Source organism: Pongo abelii, chromosome 3, assembly GCF_028885655.2.
Source record: "Pongo abelii isolate AG06213 chromosome 3, NHGRI_mPonAbe1-v2.0_pri, whole genome shotgun sequence".
NCBI lineage: Eukaryota > Metazoa > Chordata > Mammalia > Primates > Hominidae > Pongo > Pongo abelii.
In genome coordinates, this window is record NC_071988.2 from 97,120,985 (window position 1) to 97,141,547 (window position 20,563).

The window sequence follows — 20,563 nt, forward strand, 5'->3', positions numbered from 1 at the left end:
ATTTTAAATATTTAAAAATCCTTTTACACAGCTCTTTCATTTGATCTTTACAACTATCCCATGAATTATAGGCATTACCCCCACTTTAAATTAAGGTCACAAGCTCCAGTGATTGCAAGATACCACTATGTAACCTGCAGGAGAAAAATCAAACTCTGTATGTCACCGAGGCTGGAGTGCAATGGTGAAATCACAACTCACTGCAGCCTCGACCTCCTGGGCTCAAGCGATCCTCCTACCGCAGTTTTCCAAGTAGCTGGGACCACAGGTGCATGCCACCAAACCTGACTGATATATAAACATATACATAATTTTTTTTTTTGCTTTTCCTAGAGACAGGGTCTCCCTGTGTGGCCCAGGCTCGTCTCAAACTCCTGGGCTCATGCAATCCTTCTGTCTTGGCTTCTCAAAGTGCTGCGATTACAGGTGTGAGCCACCACAGCTAGCCTTTATCAGTTATTTCTGATACCAAATTTTATTTTTCAAATAAGTACTTTGGCCAGGCATGGTGGCTCACACCTGTAATCCCAGCACTTTGGGAGGCCAAGGCAGGCAGATCACTTGAGGCCAGGAATTTGAGACCAGCCTGGCCAACACGGTGAAACCCCATCTCTACCAAAAATACAAAAATTAGCTGGGTGTGGTGGCATGCACCTGTGGTCCCAGCTACTCGGGAGGCTAAGGCCGGAGAATTGCTTGAACCCAGGAGGTAGAGGTTGCCGTGAGCCAAGATTGCACCATTGCACTCCAGCCTGCAACAGAACAAGACTCTGTCTCAAAAAAAAAAAGAACTTAAAACAGTATCTGACTCATACTGTTCAATAAAAGTTAACTAATACCATTATATTTTAAGAAATAAATAGTCCTAGATTGATATTTTCCTTAGAAAAATTAGGTCAGTAATGTTTTTCATTTAATTATTTATTTTTACCTTATCTGCTTGTAAAAATAATTTAAGGTGGCTGAATTACAAGGGAGAATGCAGTGGCCTTAGTTTTATAAATGACCTCAGCCCTCAGACTTACTGAGGGCCTCCATGAGTGTCTCATCTCCACAGATGGTGGTAAAGCAGAAATAAGTCTTCCTTACTACTCAAATGTAATTATATGGAAAATAAAAAGTAATTATATGGCCACCTCATTTGCATGACACCGTGACCGTCAGGGTCACTCCTGGAGGGCTGAGAAAACTGAAGCTATGAGATCAAAAATCACATCGTAGTTTTCAATTACAATACATAATTATAAATAATTTTGAGATATAATTTGTAAGATATTTTATCTTGCAGCTCTGGAAATCTGTCTTTACTTCTGTTTGTACTTCCCAGTTGTTTCTGCCTAGTCAGTTAACATAAACAAACCCTTAGCAGGGAATTTTAAGTTACAGCCTGGTGCCTGGTGCAGTGGCTCAAACCTGTAATCCCAGCACTTTGGGAGGCCGAGGCGGGTGGATTATCTGAGCTCAGGAGTTCAAGACCAGCCAACATAGTGAAACTCCGTCTCTGCTAAAAATACAAAAATTAGCCGGCTGTGGTGGCACCCTCCTATAGTCCCAGCTACTTGGGAGGCTGAGGCAGGAGAATTGCTTGAACCCGGGAGGCAGAGGTTGCCGAGATCGCGCCACTGCACTCCAGCTTGGGTGATAGAGCCAGACTCTGTCTCAAAAATAAAAACAATAGTAATAATAATAATAATAATTTACAGCCTAATTAAGGCTGTAAACGAAAACTATCAGTAGGCCTAACGCCTGGGTTCTGGCCCTACCTCTGCCATGTCTCTAGAGGCCTTGTGATTTGAGGCAAGTCAGTCTCTGCGAAGCTGGGCCCCCTCATCTAGAAAGTAAAGATAAAAATGTTGACTTATGCCTGCTTCACAGGGCTGCTGGGGGGATCGAATGAGGTCCTGTGTATGATAATACTTTTGTTGTTGTTGAGATGGAGTCTCACTCTGTCACTGGGCTGGAGTGCAGTGGTGCGGTCTCAGCTCACTGCAACCTCCGCCTCCTAGGTTCAAGCGATTCCCCTGCCTCAGCCTCCCAAGTAGCTGGGATTACAGGCACCCACCCACACGCCCAGCTGATTTTTTTTTTTTTGTAGTTTTAATAGAGACGGGGTTTCACCACATTCGCCAGGCTGGTCTTGAACTCCTGACCTCATGGTTCGCCCGCCTCGGCCTCCCAAAGTGTTGGGATTACAGGCGTGAGCCACTGCGCCCAGCCAAAAATACTTTTAAGATTACAAACACTAGACAAGAATGAGAGATGAATTATTTTGTGGATAACCTGTTCTTTATTTCATAAAACAATTTCTTGGCCATAAGTCCTCCATAGAAAAGCAATACCCAAGTGTAAACTGTCTATATTCAGTAACAGTCACCTGAGTACTGAGAGTAAAACTACCTCTACAGACTATTTCTCTATAGATTATTTCATGGGAACTCCAGGAAAAACAAAAACAAATGAAGCAATAACTATTAGAGTGAGTTTCAGAGCAGCTGAAATAATTTATTTTTATTGCATTTATTCCTTTGTCTCTTTATAAGAGTATTAGCTTATTATAGAATAATGGAGAAAAAACATGAATAAATAATAAATAATATTATCCTTCATTCAGTAATAACTTAATATTTTGCAGATTTCCGTTGAGAATTTATTATGCATTTATATTATCATTACCACTTAAAATCATTTTTAAAGTAATTCAGCTAGAAATCAAATTGTTAATAGTGGCGAAGTAAAGAAATGGGACTGGAAAGGAGAAATTTTTACTTTAAATATTTCTGTACTGTTTGAATTTTTTATGAAAAAAAGTGTTTGTAAAAGCAGATGACTGAGTAGTTAGTAAATGAGTTTTTAGTATTTGTGAATCAACCCCTAAATGCAAAGAACAAAGGGAATATAGTCCTTGTCCTTACAGCCAAAATCTGGCTTTTGCACTCTGTATTCTGTTTTACAGCAAAACATGCTTTGCATACTCAATGAACATTGATTAATTCTGTCTCTTTAAAAGTTTATACAGTTGACAACAGCACACACTAGATTATAGTTTTAAAGGGACCATGCTATAAACAAAAAATCTAAGTATAATTTTTTGAAGATCATACACAAGAAAGTGGTGTGGGTCAATCACACTTGCAGAATGAAGGATCATTTATTATTTGGCTACAACTTTACATAGACGACTTCATTTAACATTTATAACTATCGCAGTAAAGTAGTTATGAGCCTCCATGAGCTGTAGTCTGCAAAATTAGGGAATGAGTAATTTCTCAGGTTCACAAAGGAAGTACAGTAACTGATAGAATCAAGATTCAAACCTGGGACTGTCAGATCCCAAAGTTGGGTGTTTCTAGTTATTGCACTACCCAGCCCCTCCATATTCCAGAAGCAGCCTGGGCATGGGAAAGCAGAGGAAAGAGCTGACTCTGCATAAGTGGATGATTGATCCCTCTCTAAAAGAGATTTCCCTGTGGAAAACTGGGTGACCTCTTTAAGTAGACGCTCAATAATAAATAATAAATGACCGTCCTTCCTATAAGCATAATTGATGCAAACCTCTCTTCTGACTTTGTTTTTCCAGGGGTGTGATTTTCTTGTGTCTTATACTGATAACACACTTAAGTTAGCAGGCCATCCAAATGACTGCTAACTTGAGTTTGCAAATCTTTCTGATTTTTTATCTTATATGGTACGGATTATACCTGCCCATTCTTTAAGAATTGCACATCCACGGTCAACTTGCGTAAGATATTCCCAAAAGGATAATCCAGATTCCGACCATGGTAAATGTGGCCTCTGGAGTCTTGAGCCACAATACTGGTGCAGAATCTGAGAAAAGGGAAAAGTCCAACATGAATGAATAAGACAGCTAAGAAAAAAAAGGAAAAGGAGTTTTTCATTTGTAAAACAAATCCTCAAAGTAAAAGTTTTTCTTCCTTATAACTGATATATGTGCTATAATGCTTATATAAGAATATAGATTAACAATTCAAGATGAAAAACACAACTGGATACAACTCATCTGTGTTCATTCAGTGTTTCTAGGATCTTTGCCCTTAGCACACACGGAGGGCATCATAAGCATAGTAAGTAAGAATGTCATCCTCAGTCTAAATCCGAAGTGAAACTAACCTATCCTGGGCTCAGGAGACCTCTGAACTCTGCTTTTTCCTCTGCTTGGCAGCATGTATTCTATTTAACACATGATTCAAAACCAGCTCAAGCTCACCTCTCCATATATGAATTCCTCAGAGCAAATAAAGTAACACTAAACCATTGTTTCACAAATGTTTCATTTTGTCCCCTTGGGAAAATGGCTGGCTCTTAAGGGACTTGGCACTTTTCCTGTCTCTCTCCCAGCTCCTTGCACAGAGATCATAATTTAAAAAAAGGGGGAATCTCTGTGAACAGAAGTATTGTGAGAAAAAGAGGAGGAGGCTTGTTAAGTATCTATCCATATTCTCTGAGAATATTTAACTGTACATGAAAAAATATTTATATACAGTATGTCCAATACCAGGGGAAAAATATGTATATCCACATGAACAAAACTGAGAGAAAATATCCTGAAGGGTTTTTCTGGTCATTTTTTAATAACAGGATGGTGGTTAGCTTTGTTTTTTCACTTTTCTACATTTACTGATTTTCTACAATGATTACATGTTACTTTTATAATTGGGGAAAAAAGTGTTACCTTTTGTTTGTTTGTTTAAAGATGGAAACTTGGGCTGGGCAAGGGCACAGTGGCTCATGCCTGTAATCCCAGCACTTTGGGAGGCCAGGGTGGGTGAATCATGAGGTCAGGAGTTTGAGACCAGCCTGGCCAACATAGTGCAACCCCGTCTCTACTAAAAATACAAAAATTAGCCGGGCATGGTGGCACACGCCTGTAGTCCTAGCTATTTCGGGGGCTGAGGCAGGAAAATTGCTTGAACCAGGGAGGCGGAGGTTGCGACGAGCCAAGATCGCGCCACTACACTCCAGCCTGAGTAACAGAGTGAGACTCCGTCTCAAAAATAAATAAATAAAATAAAATAAAGACGGAAACTTGGTCAGTTTTAATTCCCTCCAAGGTTTCCGTTATTTATTTATTTATTTATTTATTTTGAGTCTCTGTCACCCAGGCTGGAGTGCAGTGGTGCAATCTCGGCTCACTGCAGCCGTGACTTCCTGGGCTGAAGCGATCCTCCCACTTCAGCCTCCTGAGTATCTGGGACCACAGGTGCAAGCCTCCACGTCCGGCTAATTTTGTGGTATTTTTTGTAGAGACAAGGTTTTACCATGTTGCCCAGGCTGGTCTCGAACTCCTGGGCTCAAGAGATCCATCCACCTCAGCCTCCCAAAATGCTGGGAATGCAGGCGTGAGCCACTGTGGCCGGCCTCCCTCCAAGGTTTTTGAGCTTAACTTCAAAGAGTTCAGGTCAGGGAGGGGACTGGTAAGACATGGGAAGTACTAAAGCAAAGTTTGTGGAATCTCTCTCAAAGGCGATTTTTCAAAATTGGCAAGATAACAATACTTTCATCTCAGGCCCAAATGTTGTAGTGTGATGCAGCAGTGCACAAGCACGGGAGATAAATGAGGAAACAGGCTCTGCTTTGAAAGGCACAGCAGCGAACTGGAGATTCCCATGCTTTTAGCACTCATCAGCCACCTGACTTCCAGCAAGGTGGCCCCACTGAGGCTTGGTTTCCGTATCACAAAACAGATGATACCATCTTCCCCACGGGGCTGTGTTCATGAAGTGCCTGGCACCCAGTAGGCTCAATAAAGGGTAGCTAGTATTATTCTAATTCAAGAAGGCTTACTTCCAACATGAGAAGAAAGCATTTCCTTTGTTAATGCTAGTGGAATTGAATGGTGCTTTCTATTAGGCAATTCAATAAATACCTTAGTATCAAATCCAAAAGTTAGAATGTTTTTACTAGAACTTTTGCTTTAATCTGTTTGAATATGGTGACTCCAACAGATGAGGGTAAAAATGATTCGTGATTTTTCATTGAGAAAGCTGTAAGTTAAAAATAGGAAAAAGTTGGAGGTAGGAGAGGGAGGTGGTAAAATTATAATAACTTAGTTCAACTGAAAAGCATGTTATTTAGCAGGCCTGTGTCTTTTCTGTGCCTGAAAGCATTTCCTGAAGAGGAAGGCAGTCCCAGTGCTTTTTAGCTTACTCTGTCTAGGTGTTCTGGGAAAATGCCTGGGCCAGTAAAGTTTCATTATTCCAAGATCTTTTCTACCCCCATCATCTTTAGGCAGCAAGAAGCTCTAAGTATGTACAAGAGGTTACAAGATGAAGCTAGTCTGGTGGCAAAACAATAAGTATTGAAGGAAGAAACCAAGTCAAAACCTCTCTTTATTCCAGGGCCTGTTACTGAGCCCATAAACCTTTAGTGGTCCCCTGCACTTTGCCTGGGATCAACCACACACTCCATGTTGCTTTCACTTCTGGGTGCACTTTTTTTTTTTTGATATGGAATCTCGCTTTGTCACCCAGGCTGGAGAGTGCAACGGTGCCATCTCGGCTCACTGCAATCTCTGTCTCCTGGGTTCAAGTGATTCTCCTGCCCCAGCCTCCCGAGTAGCGCTGGGATTCACAGGTGCCCGCCACCAGGCCCTGGTAATTTTTTTTTATTATTAGTAGAGACGGGGTTTCACCATGTTGGCCAGGCTGGTCTTGAACTCCTGACCTCAGGTGATTCACCCGCCTCGGCCTCCCAAAGTGCTGGGATTACAGGCGTGAGCCACCGCGCCCAGCCTGGGTGCACATTTTATCATGCCCGCTTCCCGGTCCAAACACTGGCTGGCCCTATTAGAGCAGTGTTCCCTGTCGCCCCAGCCCTGGTGGACACAGACACTTCAGCCACGACACACACGAAAGGATAAATGCAGGGCGACAAATAAGGGCAGAGATGAGCCACTGCCAGTATAGAGCTGGAAGGCCACTGAGTTAACTAAAGGGTCCAGATGAGAGGAGGCTTAGTTTCAAAAACTTCCTGGAAAAGTACGTTTTGAGCAGATTTTTTTTTTTTTTTTTTTTTGAGACAGAGTCTCACACTGTCGCCAGGGCTGGTGTGCAGTGGCGCGATCGCGGCTCGCTGCAACCTCCGCCTCCCGGGTTCAAGTGATTCTCCTGCCTCAACCTCCTAAGTAGCTGGGATTACAGGTGCCCACCACCACGCCTGGCTAATTTTTTGTGTTTTTCGTAGAGACGGGGTTTCACTATGTTGGCCAGGCTGGTCTCGAACTCCTAACCTCGTGATCTGCCCACCTTGGCCTCCCAAAGTGCTGGGATTACAGGCGTGAGCCAACGCGCCCAGCCTTTGAGCAGAATTTTAAAAGTACGCTACCTGGATTGGGGAAGAGAAAACCCGGGGCTACCGGTAGAGGGAAAGTTTAGTGTTGAATCGGAGAAGCTGCTTTCCCTCTCGAAGCCTAAGATGTGCAGCTCAGATTTACCCACAGAGGCAAAGAGGAAACGCTGGAGGTTTCGGGGCAAGCAGGCACCACCCTGTTTTTATCACACGGAAAACATGTCTCCTCCCGCTAGTCTGTGTCGGAGGCCCCCGCAAGCTCCGCGTTACTCTGCGCCGGCTTGGGGCACTCACGCGGAGGACTCGTAGGCCAGGTTGACCAGAAGGCAGTCCGCCAGGCTGAGGTTCATGAAGTCACACATGCCGCGGATCTCGCCGGTGAAGGGCTGGGGCAGCAGGCGCTCCAGCTCCAGGACCACTTTTCCGATTAACACGTGCACCCACTTGGGGACTCTGTCCCTAGAAACAAAAAGCACAAGGGCGTCTGACCCGCTCAGAGGTCGGTGGCGTGCGACTGCGTGTGCACTGCGAGCGGGGCTACATCCTTAGGGCGTGAGGTCTCAGGGCCACGGCTCCCCAGTCAGTGGACCGCCCAGGCGCGGCGTCACTCAATCCGCAGCCTCCCGGGAGTGGGGGGAAGGGGGCGGGGGGAAGGCGGCGGGTAAGAAAACTCGGAATGGGGAGGGCGAGTGAGGCTGGTCCCAAAGGGGCAAGCTTGGAAGGCCCGCGAGGCCCGCAAGGAAGGCGCGGGTTGCCCCTCCTCGGTAGCTATGCAGCCCGGGCGACAACTCGCGCGCCACGCTGACCCGGAATGGCTCAAGGACTGGCGTGCCACCGAACTTGAAAGCCGAACCTGCCGCGCTGGATTCTCCCCAACCCCGACGCTGCTCAGGGCGGCAGCCAAAGCCAGTTCTCCAAGGAGCCCTTTTAAAGCGTCCCCGTTTAAAGCACTCTGAGCGGCGCGCGTCTGACTCCGACCCGCAGGGCCGGTGTCCCCGCAGACCCCGTCCAGGGCCCCAGCTCACCCGATGACTTGCGCCATCGCGGCGCGCACCAAGTCCAAGTCGTAGTGCCGCAGCACGGGCAGCCAGCGCAGCTCGGGGGCCGAGTCCAGGCTCACGTTGAAGCGCGGCGCTGCTGGGGGCGAGGCGGCTGACAGCCCGGCCCCGGCCAGCAGCAGCAGCAGGGACAGAAGCCCCGGGCGCGCCTCCCGGTCCGCGGTCCGCATGGCTCGGGCTCCAGCGGCCGCAACTTGGAGAGCTGCAGCCGCTGTCGGAGCCCCGGTAAGCCGTGGAGGAGGAGGAGCTGGGGCTGGGCCGCGATGGCTGGAGGTGGGGCCCGCGCACGACCCGCCCGCCCCCGTCACCGACAAGCCCGAGCGGCGACACCTCCCGTCCCCGCCGCGCATCCACTAGCCCGCCCCGACTCTCCATCCGGCCTGGAGGTCCCTGACCGCGGGGCCGCTAAGGGTTGGGGCTGCCGGCAGTCGGCTTCTCACCAACTCCCGGTTCCAGCGCACCTGCTTGGGCCGAAGGAGTGTAGGCTGCGGCCGGGAGGGGCTTTAAGATTTTCAGTAGCGAAAAGGTGTCAGGAAAGCCTTTTCAGTTAAACTTTGTTTGCTTGCTTGCTTGTTTGTTTGAGATGTAGCCTCACTCTATTGCCCAGACTGGAGTGCCGCGGCGTGATCTCGGCTCACTGCCAACTCCGCCTCCTGGGTTCAAGCGATTCTCCTGCCTCAGCCTCTCAAGTAGCTGGGATTACAGGCGTCCACCACCATACCTGGCTAATTTTTGTATTTTTGGTAGGGACAGGGTTTCACCATGTTGGCCAGACTGGTTTCGAATTCCTGACCTAAGGTGATCCACCGGCCTCGGCCTCCCAAAGTGCTGGGATTACAGGCGTGAGCCACCGCGCCTGGCTGGTAAAACATTTTTTAAAAGCTCAAAATTTAGTTAACATTTATCTGCCAAATATTTTTTGCGGACATTATCTCATTTAATCATCAAAACAAGCCAACAGGTAGGTTCCACTAATCCTCGCTTTACTGATGAGGAGCGTGAGGCTTGGAGAGGTGAAGCCATGTGCCCGAGGTCACTCTGCTGGTGTGTCTCTGCACTGGCCTCCAAGTAAGGTCTGAATCCACAATCCACCTTCACACCTAAGTTTCCTCACCTTTGAGTTCCCAATGTCTGGGAGACAAACTTAGGAAAATCTTAGTAAGGCTGGGACATTCTTAACGGTTAGCACAGTTGTCTGTGGGTAAAACAGGGTACATGTGTACATGAATAGTAGAAACTAAATGAAAGGGCCGGGCATGGTGGCTTAGGCTTGTAATCCCAGCACTTTGGGGGGCTGAGGCGGGTGGATCACCTGAGGTCAGAGGTTTGAGACCAGCCTGGCCAACATGGTGAAACCCTGTCTCTACTAAACATACAAAAATTAGCCGGGCGTGGTGGTGGGCACATGTAATCCCAGCTACTTGGGAGGCTGAGACAGGAGAATCTCTTGAACCTGGGAGGCAGAGGTTGCAGTGAGCCGAGATTGTGCCAATGCACTCTAGCCTGAGTGACAAGAGCAAAACTTCGTCTCAAAAAAAAAAAAAAAAAAACACTAAACTAAATGGATAGTAGAAACTGAACACATTTTTAATTTTTTTTATTTTTTTACCAATTTTAGGACGAAGAAATACAACTTTTATAATCAATAACTTGTTTTTAAGGATAACACTTAAAGGAATTACAAAATTTCTTGCCAGACATGGTGGTTCACGCCTGTCATCCCAGCACTTTGGCTGGCTGATCATCTGAGGTCACTTGGTTTAATGAATAGAATCAGAATTGGTGGTGGTTGACTTCCAAGACTAGGTCACAAAAGACACTGTGGGTTTCTCCTTGCTCTCTTGAATTGCTCACTATAGGAAGCCAATTGTCATGTCCTGAGGAAGCCCTATGAAAATGTCCCTTTGTGGCTGGACACAAATCTCAGCACTTGGAGAGTCAGGCAGGAGGACTGCTTGAGCCCAGGAGTTGGAGACCAGCCTGGGCAACAGTGAGACCCCATCTCTACAAACAATTAAAAATAAATTAGCCGGGCATGGTGGCACATATCTCTAGTCCCAGCTACTTGGGAGGCTGAGGTAGGATTACTCGAGCCCAGGAGTTTGAGGCTGCAGTGAGCTATGATCATGCCACTGTACTCCAGCCTAAGTGACAAAGTGAGACCCTGTCTCCAAAAAAGGAGTAAATAAAATTGAAAAAAAAGAAAAAACAAAGTCCCTTTGTTGAGGAACTGAGAGCTTCTACCAAGAGCCAGAGAGGAACTGAGGCTTCTTGTCAAGTCATCTGAGTGAGCCATGGTGGAAGTGGATCTTCCTGCCTCAGCTAAGCCACCCCCAAATTCCTAACCCATAGAAACTGTGAAGCAGGCCAGGCACGGTGGCTCACATCTGTAATCCCAGCACTTTGGGAGGCCGAGGCGGGCAGATCACTGGAGGTCAGGAGTTTGAGACCAGCCTGGCCAACATGGCGAAACTCTGTCTCTACTAAAAATATAAAAATTAGCTGGGCGTGGTGGCGGGTGCCTGTAATCTCAGCTACTCGGGAGGCTGAGGCAGGAGAATTGCTTGAACCCAGGAGATGGAGGTTGCAGTGAGCCAAGATCGCACCACTGTACTCCAGCCTGGGTGACAGTGAGACTGTCCCCCCACCCAAAAAAAAAAGAAACTGTGAAATAATGTTTATCACTTTATGCCACTAAGTTTTGAGGTAATTTGGTATGTGACAGATCATTAATACAGATTTGTTTGGGAATGTAAGTGTAGTGCTACCATAACACATGCCTAAAAATGTATTGCTTTGACACTGGTAGTAGGGAGAAACTGTAATAATTTTGAGCAGAATGTTAGCGAGAGCCTAAAGTTCCTAACAGACTGATGATTAGTAGAAGTCCCTTGAGAAACAAACCATCCTAAGAAAGAAACAGTCTGATGGTCTTGAAGGAGACTGCCAGCAGTAGCCACTTCAGAAGTGAGAATGTTATTGGAAACTGGAAGTAAGAGGTTCATTATGTAGTGCCAGAATGTTTAACATGATCACCTAGAGTAATGCGGAACACAGAAAAATGTACCTAAGGAACTAGGTACTCTAGCTAGATCTCCAAGCAAAATGTCGAAGTTGCTACCTGGCTTCTTGCTGCTTATAGTAAAATATGAGAGGAAAGAGAGAAGCTAGAGCAAGGACTGTTAAAAAGGATCCAGAAATGGTTTTGAAAATCCTAGGCCCAAAGTATATATGGGAACTTAGTTTATCATAGATATCGCATTGTTTATCTGTGGAGATACCTGCAACATAGGTAATTGATAAAGAATTAGGATCTAGAATACATAAAGATCTCCTATGTTTTTATTACTAAAAAAAATAAGGAAAACAAAAGGCTATAAAAAGAGGAAAACCCAAATGAACATAAAAATGTGAAGTTATTTCAACCTCTCTAGTAATCAATGAAATGCAAATTAAACCATGATACCATTTCATAAACATAAGGGTTGTCTAAAGTTTCAAAGTCTAATAACATCTTGTTGACATGGATGTAGTAAGATACAAACTTACATGAGTTACTGATGAGAATATAGTATAATTCAGTATTGCCTAGTAAAGTTGAAGAACTGCAGACCCTACAAACCCAGTGATTTCATTTTCAGTTTTCTGGATTTCTTTTTTCTTTTTTTTCTTTTTTTTTTTGAGACAAAATCTTGCTGTCGCCCAGGCTGGAGTGCCATAGCGTAATCTCGGCTCACGCAACCTCTGCCTCCCAAGTTCAAGCAATTCTCCTGCCTCAGCCTCCTGAGTAGCTGGGATTCCAGGTGCGCACCACCACACCTGGCTAATTTTTTTGCATTTTTAGTAGAGACAGGGTTTCACCATGCTGGCCAGGCTGGTCTCCTGACCTCAAGTGATCCGCCTGCCTCGGCCTCCCAAAGTGCTGGGATTACAGGCGTGAGCCACTGCGCCCAGCCCATTTTCAATTTTCTATCTAAACTTTGTTTAAAGAAAAAACTCTAAGACCATGAACCCTAGAAGACATGTTCAAAGATGCTTACTGCAGCAAGGTTTTAATTAAATTAATTAATTAGTTAATGTTTTTGAGAGGGAGTCTCACTCTGTCACCCAGGCTGGAGTGCAGTGGTGTGATCTCAGCTCACTGCAACCTCCCCCTCCTGCCTTCAAGTGATTCTCCTGCCTCAGCCTCCCAAGTATCTGGGATGTGCCACCATGCCTGGTTAATTTTTGTATTTCTTAGTAGAGCAGGGTTTCACCATGTTAGCCAGGCTGATCTCAAACTCTTGACCTCAGGTGATCTGCCTGCCTCAGCCTCCCAAAGTGTTGGGATATAGGCGTGAGCCACTGCGCCCAGCCTGCAAGGTTTTTAAATAGCAAAAAAAGTGGAAAACAACCTAACTGCTTTTTGGTAGAATGATAAATTGTGGATGTATGAATAAACAATGGAAACTATACAACAATTAAAATGAATCTTCATCTATCAAGAATCTAATGTTAAGTTACATAGCAAAAGAATTTATACAATGATAACTGCTTATGTAAAAATTTATATATACATACAAATATAAAAGTGAAAGAAAAAATAACTACAGGAATGATAGGCATCAACTTCTGGATAAGGATTATCCCTGAGAAGGGGTTGGGAAATGGCTGAGTGGGACATAGTTATACTCTTAATGTTCATCAACTTCTAGATAAGGGTTATCCCTGAGAAGAGGCGGGGAAATGGCTGAGACATAATTATACTCTTGATGTTCTAGTTTTTTTTTTTTTTAAAAAAAAGCAAAATATTAACACTGAATAAAACTTGGAGATGAACGTTTCATTATTTTCTATATTTTATGTATGTTTTTTAAAAATCACAAAATGATAAAATGTTTAAATGATTTAAAAAGATTTAAGTATCCTTAAAACAAGATGTTCTGTTGAATATCATTTATTCTTAGTTTCCATGTAATTCTTTTAAACTTCCCCTTTTGTAACATTTCCCAGAATTAGGGTTTCCATTTTGTTCTTAATTTTCTTTTCCTCCTTGGCCAAATTTCTTTTAAAAACATCTCTGATGGTAACATAGATATTAGGAATAGCAAGTACAACAAAATTGGATCTTACGAAGATGGAACTAGAAGTATTTTAGATTAAAAAAAATTTTTGGTAGAAATGTTTGATAAGCAACATTACAAAATATTTAAAATGTAAAGGAGTTCATGGCCATGAGCTGTAAAAAAATTTTTTTTAATGTAAAGGAAAAAATCCAGTCAGTTATATTCCCATCACCCAAACCTAGCAACTACTTTCATATGCATATTTTATTTATGAAATTGTAGTTATACGAAGCACCATTATTTTATGTACCTTGAAGAAAAATTCACTGGCATTTAAACTATGATACAATGCTTTCTTACTAGAATTTAAAAATGTGTATGTATTGAAAGAGTTTTCTTAAGTTTTTTGTCAAAATTATTTGAAAATCACATATCTACTCTTCTATGTTTTTAAAAAGTGAAATAAATTAAGGTATTGCTTAAGCTTCTTTGCATTCAGAATTAGATTCTCCTGAATCACCATTTGACTACAGATACCCATGTTTTTCCACACCACACCACTTTTCTGTGCCATTAAGAATCTTGGCTGGATGTGGTGGCTCACACCTGTAATCCCAGCACTTTGGGAGGCCGAGGACGGTGGATCACTAGAGGTGGTCAGGAGTTCGAGACTAGCCTGGCCAACATGGTGAAACCATCTCTACTAAAAATACAAAAAATCAGCCAGGCATGGTGGTGTGCGCCTGTAATCCCAGTGACCTGAGATCGTGTCACTGCATTCCGGCCCGGGTGACAGAGTGAGACTGTCTCAAAAAAAAAAAAAAAAAGAATCTTAGTGCTGGCCAGACATGGGGGCTCCCACCTGTAATTACCCCTGCACTTTGGGAGGCCAAGGTGGGAGGATCACTTGAGGTCAGAAATTTGAGACCAACCTGGGCAACATAGCGAGACCCTGTCTCTATTAAAAATAAATTTTAAAAAATGATTAATAGCCAGGCATACTGGCCTGGGCCTGTGGAGGATCTCTGGAGCCCAGGAGTTCAACATTGCAGTGGGTTCTGATTGCACCACTACACTCTGGCCTAGGTGACAGAGCAAGACCCAGTCTCTGAAAGAAAAAATAAAAGTCTTAGTGATGCTGCATTTCTTAAAAGTTCTCCACTCACGAAGGAGGTTTCAAGGTGTCTGTAATGTTTCTTAATCTGAGTGCTGGTTACAGGAATGTATTTAGCTTGTGAAAATTCACTGAGTTTAAGTACACTTGATGGTACTTGTACTCTTCTTTATATGTCGATAAAGAGTTTGGGATTTTTAAAAAATTCCAGTTTTTTTCTGGAATTTTCATAGAGGCTACTAATTCCCATTCTGCAAATTTTGACGTTGGTCCCTGCTTCATCCCTGAATGGCTTCATTCTCTATGTTGACAAAATTTGAGACTAAATAGCTCAAGTTCAGACACTGATGACTTCTTCAAAGTAGAATTCACCTTGCAAGCTCACCTACCCTCTACTGAAGCATTCACCCTTCTGAGAATCTCATCTTCAAATGGATAGCAAACAAAATATTCTCAAGAGAAGATTTGGAAAATAATAAAAGGAATCAGATAGAAATAAGATACTATGGGATTAAAGAAATAAAAGTTCAGAATATGCATTATAAACCACACACTGTATCCTTCTGTCTTGCATGTAAGAAAGGCTAGTTAAGAAGAGGGTAAGGGCACAGCAGAAGAGCAGAAGTCAGAACACAGAATGGACTTTGGTCTCTTGGTATCTAAGTTGAGTGGGAAAATCTAGAGGAAGAATGAAACTTCCAGGCGCCATCACAATTCACACAATAAAGCTATGAAAACTTGTTGCTATTTTGAATTTTTTTCACTTTCTGGATCTAGACACAGGAGGAGACACCCAGTTCAAAAATGCAAAAAAAAAAAAAAAAGGAGCAGTTTCAGGTCTAAAATATACAAATTTGCATCAAACACTTCCTGTAAAGCACTAAAGTTGCTGGGGCTTGACTCTGGTGACTTGACTAATCCCCCAACAGCAATCTGGGACATTTTAGGGAAAGTCTCTAAGTCTCATTGAAATAAAACTGAAGTTGAATGTAGAAAGTGAACAGAAGAAACTGGAAAGGAAATAAGAACACTGGTTTTAGAAATTGCTTTCTAGGCCAGGCGCAGTGGCTCACGCCTGTAATTCCAGCACTCTGGGATCACCTCATGTCGGGAGAAAGCCCATCTCTACTAAAACAAAAATACAAAATTAGCCGGGCATGGTGGCGCACGCCTATAATCCCAGCTACTTGGGAGGCTGAGGCAGGAGAATAGCTTGAACCCAGGAGGCAGAGGTTGTGGTGAGCCAAGATTGCGCCATTGCACTCCAGCCTTGGCAACAAGAGTGAAACTTCGTCTCAAAAAAAAACAAAAAACAAAAAACAAATAAATAAAAAAGAAAATGCTTTCTGAGTGTAGAAAATTGCCCTTTACTCTAACTTGAGGTAAGATCTACTACAACATTATCTAAGAAACCTGAAGCAAAAGGCACCAAACTATTTCCAAATGCAAAAATTTGCATGCAAACAGACCGTCCCCTGAAATGGATGTAGCATGCCTGTGGAACGTAGAACACCACACACCACTCCACATACAAAGGTACCTATTTGGCATTAGAAACCTTTTATTGTGACAAGGTAAACAGCGGGCTGAAAATATTACAGGCTGAAGGAAGGCTGAGGAAACCAGTATGAAGGCAGCTCAAATGATGAACTAAATATATTCCAAAGGCACTATTTATACTTAAGGCAGTTTTAAAAGTGAGGTCTTAACCAAAAAGCCTTTACATGGCATTCAAAAAAAAAAACACAGGGGGTCACTTAAATCTTTTGGATTGACTAAAAGAGCTAAATTATGTACCCAAAATCTGTACAGCAGGGGCCTGTTTTCAGCAGGAAAGCCTATGTACAAGTAAGAACCTCTTACTCTTGTAACATTGTCCTGTTTTGTTTTGTTTTATAAGAATACATAACTCCTATCCCCACAGAGTTAGTCCGTAAGGCCTCAATGACCTCACAGAAATAGGGAGTTAACCTCTACTAGAGAACTATTTACACTGCACTGTAAATACACATATGTGTGTCCACCCTCACAGCTAAGCTGTCAATGCCTTGAGTGAAGGGGTTACAGCTCATTCGTTTTACATCTACAGTGACAATGAATAGGCACTCAATGCATACTTTTTTTTGCATGAATGATACATGAAATGATTTTACATTACCACCACTATTTACATTAACATTCCTACCATTAGCCGTCTCCAAAATAAAACCACCAAATTGCTGCCACATGTTCAGCAGTTTTCACAATACAGTGTGTCTGGACTTTTTAATGTAAACAAACATGCTTGATTTACCAATTTTCAGAGTAATGACACAAACTCAGCATTCTTCTTGGAATGGAAAACTTGCCGGGAAGTTACTTCATTCTTTTTCTCTTTTTCAAAAGTGCATCTCGTAGCGCCAACTGTAAGATAAAAAAGTATTGAAACATGATAACTCTTGGGTACCCTATTATACGAATTTGGTTACATGAAAGTTTACTAAAAAGGAATCACCAAGTCAATACACCATCCTGAAAAACTATAAATGATAAAATATTCCAAAACAGATCAAATCTGTATCGAGGATGGGGCATATTACTGCTAGGAAATATGCAAAACTCTTGACTGCTGTTCCCAACTCATGGAGGCATAAGCTCAAAACAGGAGCAGCTACGGAATGCAGAGATTACTATTTATTATCCCTGTCTCCAGGGATAATAAATAATACTTATTTGGTCTATATGGCTCTTAATATTTTGGAGTTGTGGATGGAACACATTGTCTAAATTAAAAGTAACAGGAAAACAGATTTTTCTTCATAATCAATCACCTTTCCCAATATCACATATATTCCACTAAATATGGCATGTATGGATCATTCAAAGACTTTAAAATGGCATTCAGCACTTGTGTGGATTTATGATAACTCTATCAATATAAAATCTGAAACAAAGAAAAGTGTTACCTTATTTACTGATTTTCAAATGGGTTTGTTTTATGCAATAAACAAACTAAGAAAATGTTCTAAGTATACGCTAACACTAACCCTTTATAATGGCTCAAACATGAAGTTATTAACTCAGAAATTGAAGCCCTGACAATTGTAGCTTATGGCAAAATATTTATTCTAGTTAATACAGGCTCTAATTTTTAACTTGTTTAATTATTTTGTGTTGGAAGTATGTAAAGTGAACACGAAGAATGAAAGCAGTGAATTGTATATCATAATAAGATTCAATCTAGGCTTTCATCTCCTGGAGTTTGTCTCTAACCAAAGAGGCTGGGTTCTTCAAGATCCCCAGGGTAGAATTGGAAGGTGAAGAATTTAACATCTACAGAAAAAGAAGACTGAAGGATCAGTGTCTGAAGCGAACCTACAAAAGCCCTTATAAAGTTTTACATGTCAAAAGAAAACAAACATAATATTAAAGATGATCAAAAATAAACCAAAATTAAAGTTAACCAAGACCAATGTATACACCTTAAGTTTGTGATGGATACTATTCCATTAATTCCCCAAGCACTATTCTTTGTCCTAGAAACTTTTAAAAATCTCTAGCTTTTATTTAATTTTTATTTTAAAATTCTAGCTTAAATTTTAACAAGATACACCTAAAACAGTTTCGGAGTAGAAGTTACCTGGCTCTACATACAAATGTTCAAACTTTTTGGATTTTATGATTTCCAGTTGACTCTTTGCCTTTAACTCACACCTGGGTCTTGGTAAGTCTTTGCAGAAAAGCAGAAGAGCTGGGATACTTAAGGCAAAACAAAAATCTGTAAGTTCATTTCAACTTAATTTGGCTAAGGAGGTATTTTCCAGATTCATCTAATTGTGTCTTATTTTTCTCATCTGCAAAATTGGTTTAATCACAGTAACTGCAAATACTGTTGTATACTGATTAAACAAGTTAATAAATGGAAAGCCCTGGAATAGTGAAGTCTCATGCTAAGAACTAAATGTGTTAGCTAATGTTGGTTATGGGAATTTACTTCCACTCATTAAGCTTTGTGGCAAAGCACAGCCTACTCTCACACATATTTCAGTTCCTTCCCCTTCAAATGCCACCAATTAAAGAAAAGGAACAGGTATAGCCCCCTTTTCTTCTTTTATCTTTCTACAGGCTTTACTGCAAGATCCTCCTTCCCTATCCTATGCTTTACTTCCCTCTTCTAGTCTCATCCGTCACCTCTTCATATTCTAACAATTTACAGTAAGACCTCACATACACTTTCAAGCCAGGTAAGATCCCTTTATTTAAGACACTGAAATATCACCAAAGGGTAGGGGGGGGTGTGAAGTGTGATGCTCCTTTCTCACAGGGCCCTTGGGGTCACAGGGCAGTTTTGGGGATGCTCTGTAACTGTTCTGTCCAATAGGGTAGCCACTAACTACATGTGACTACTGAGCATTTGAAATGTGGCCAGTCCAAATTGAGATGTGCTGCAGTGTAAATGACATGCTAATTTCAATTAGATCAAAAACAAAAATGTAAAATATTTCACTCATAATTTTTATATGTTGAACTACATGTTGAAACAATACTATTTTAGATATACTGGGTTAAATAAGATATATTGTTACAATTTCCTCTTTTTTTACTTGTTTATTTTTAAGTGATATATGTGGTTCATATTATATTTCTATTGAACAGTACTGGTCTAAAGGGGAGAACAGAGAAAATCAGGAACTTAAAGTTTATGTTTATAATGAAGAGATCTTGAAGAAAATACAGGGCAAAGAGACACACATAGAAATTCTGATTAATATCAGGTTCCAAATGGCAAGAAAATTGGAGAACAAGAAAAAACATTCTTGAACCAACAAGTGCATATGTCCAATGAAATCTTAATTTACTCTCAAAAAGATTCTTCAATCTTTGAGAGTTATTTTATGACTCAAAGTGCTTGCAAGGAACAAAGATGGGCTTTCCCTTCATGCCAGAAAAGGCATGCTAAAAAACAAAGGAAGTGGGGGTGGGGGGAGCCCTAACTAAAATATAACAAGCTCACAGAAACCTCATAATGAAACAAGGCCTACCAACAGGGTAATTAATACTTCCTCAACCCTGAAATGTTAGTAAGGGCCAGTGAAGGACAGACTAATGGATTTAAGTCAATCCTATTATAATTTTAGGAGAATGTGGCAAAATTTAGAGTATTTAAAATCCTACGTGGCACCTTTCCTTTCACCTCAGTTTCAACAGCTTCTATTAAAAATGCTGTCATTATTTAAATGATGTTGTTGAACACAGTTTAGAACCAGAAAGAGTCAACAGGGAGAGCTAAATGGTACCTTAATTCAGTGAATACCGACTTGGAACCCACAGACACGGCACTGCCCTAGAGGGCTGGCCGTTACAGTCAGTGCTGGCAGGCTGATCCCTGGCTAGCTATTTAGGAACACTGGTTCATGATATGAGACTGTTTAACCCAGAGCTGATATCCTGGCAATTCTTCAGAATGACATTTAGATACACTGCTACACCACAAGGAGAGAAAGATGCAAAAGCATAAACTTGTTTTATCACAATGAATAACTGAAATAAACGAGCTGCCTAAGTAGCATGGGATTACCATTCAAAGGCCATGAATGGATAAAATGTAATCCCAAAGCCTGTAAACATCAGGGCTTTCAAAAGGGCACATACAGGAAGGGTCATGCCAACACACAACTATTTATTTTGCATTGCTTTTCTGAAACTGTTTCTGAGATATTATCACACAAAATTATTGGTTTTTGAAAAGTATCCACACCTGGGGCCAGGCGCGGTAGCTCACGCCTGTAATCCCAGCACTTTGGGAGGCTGAGGCAGGCAGATCACGAGGTCAGGAGATCGAGACCATCCTGGCTAACACGGTGAAACTCCGTCTCTACTAAAAATACAAAAAAATTAGCCGGGTGTGGTGGCAGGCACCTGTAGTCCCAGCTACTTGGGAGGTGGAGGCAGGAGAATGGCGTGAACCTGGGAGGCAGAGCTTGCAGTGAGCCGAAATTGTGCCACTGCACCCCAGCCTGGGTGACAGAGTGAGACTCTGTCTCAAAAAAAAAAAAAAGAGA

The 20,563-nt window shown here is 42.3% G+C and overlaps 2 protein-coding genes across 8 annotated transcripts in view; both read right to left on the reverse strand.

Moving 5' to 3' along the window:
- NAAA (N-acylethanolamine acid amidase) overlaps positions 1-9,887 on the reverse strand; it is a 28,635-nt gene extending 18,748 nt beyond the window's left edge. For 4 of the 6 annotated variants that reach the window (XR_010139728.1, XM_009240098.4, XM_009240096.4 and 1 more), the window contains exons 1-3: positions 8,331-9,887; positions 7,600-7,764; positions 3,699-3,825 (exon numbers count right to left, since the gene is read on the reverse strand). Coding sequence is in view for 5 of the 6 variants with exons in the window: in XM_009240098.4 (XP_009238373.2) it covers positions 3,699-3,825; positions 7,600-7,764; positions 8,331-8,713 (675 nt within the window). In the remaining variant the exon portion in view is untranslated. The remainder of the gene's footprint in view (positions 1-3,698; positions 3,826-7,599; positions 7,765-8,330) is intronic. The other 2 variants (XM_009240099.4, XM_002814887.4) reach the window with 1 other exon arrangement.
- A 6,178-nt stretch (positions 9,888-16,065) lies between these two features.
- SDAD1 (SDA1 domain containing 1) overlaps positions 16,066-20,563 on the reverse strand; it is a 44,530-nt gene continuing 40,032 nt past the window's right edge. For both annotated transcript variants that reach the window (XM_024246000.3, XM_009240100.4), the window contains one exon: positions 16,066-16,925. In XM_024246000.3, coding sequence (XP_024101768.1) covers positions 16,878-16,925 — 48 coding nt within the window. In that variant the 3' untranslated portion in view covers positions 16,066-16,877. The remainder of the gene's footprint in view (positions 16,926-20,563) is intronic.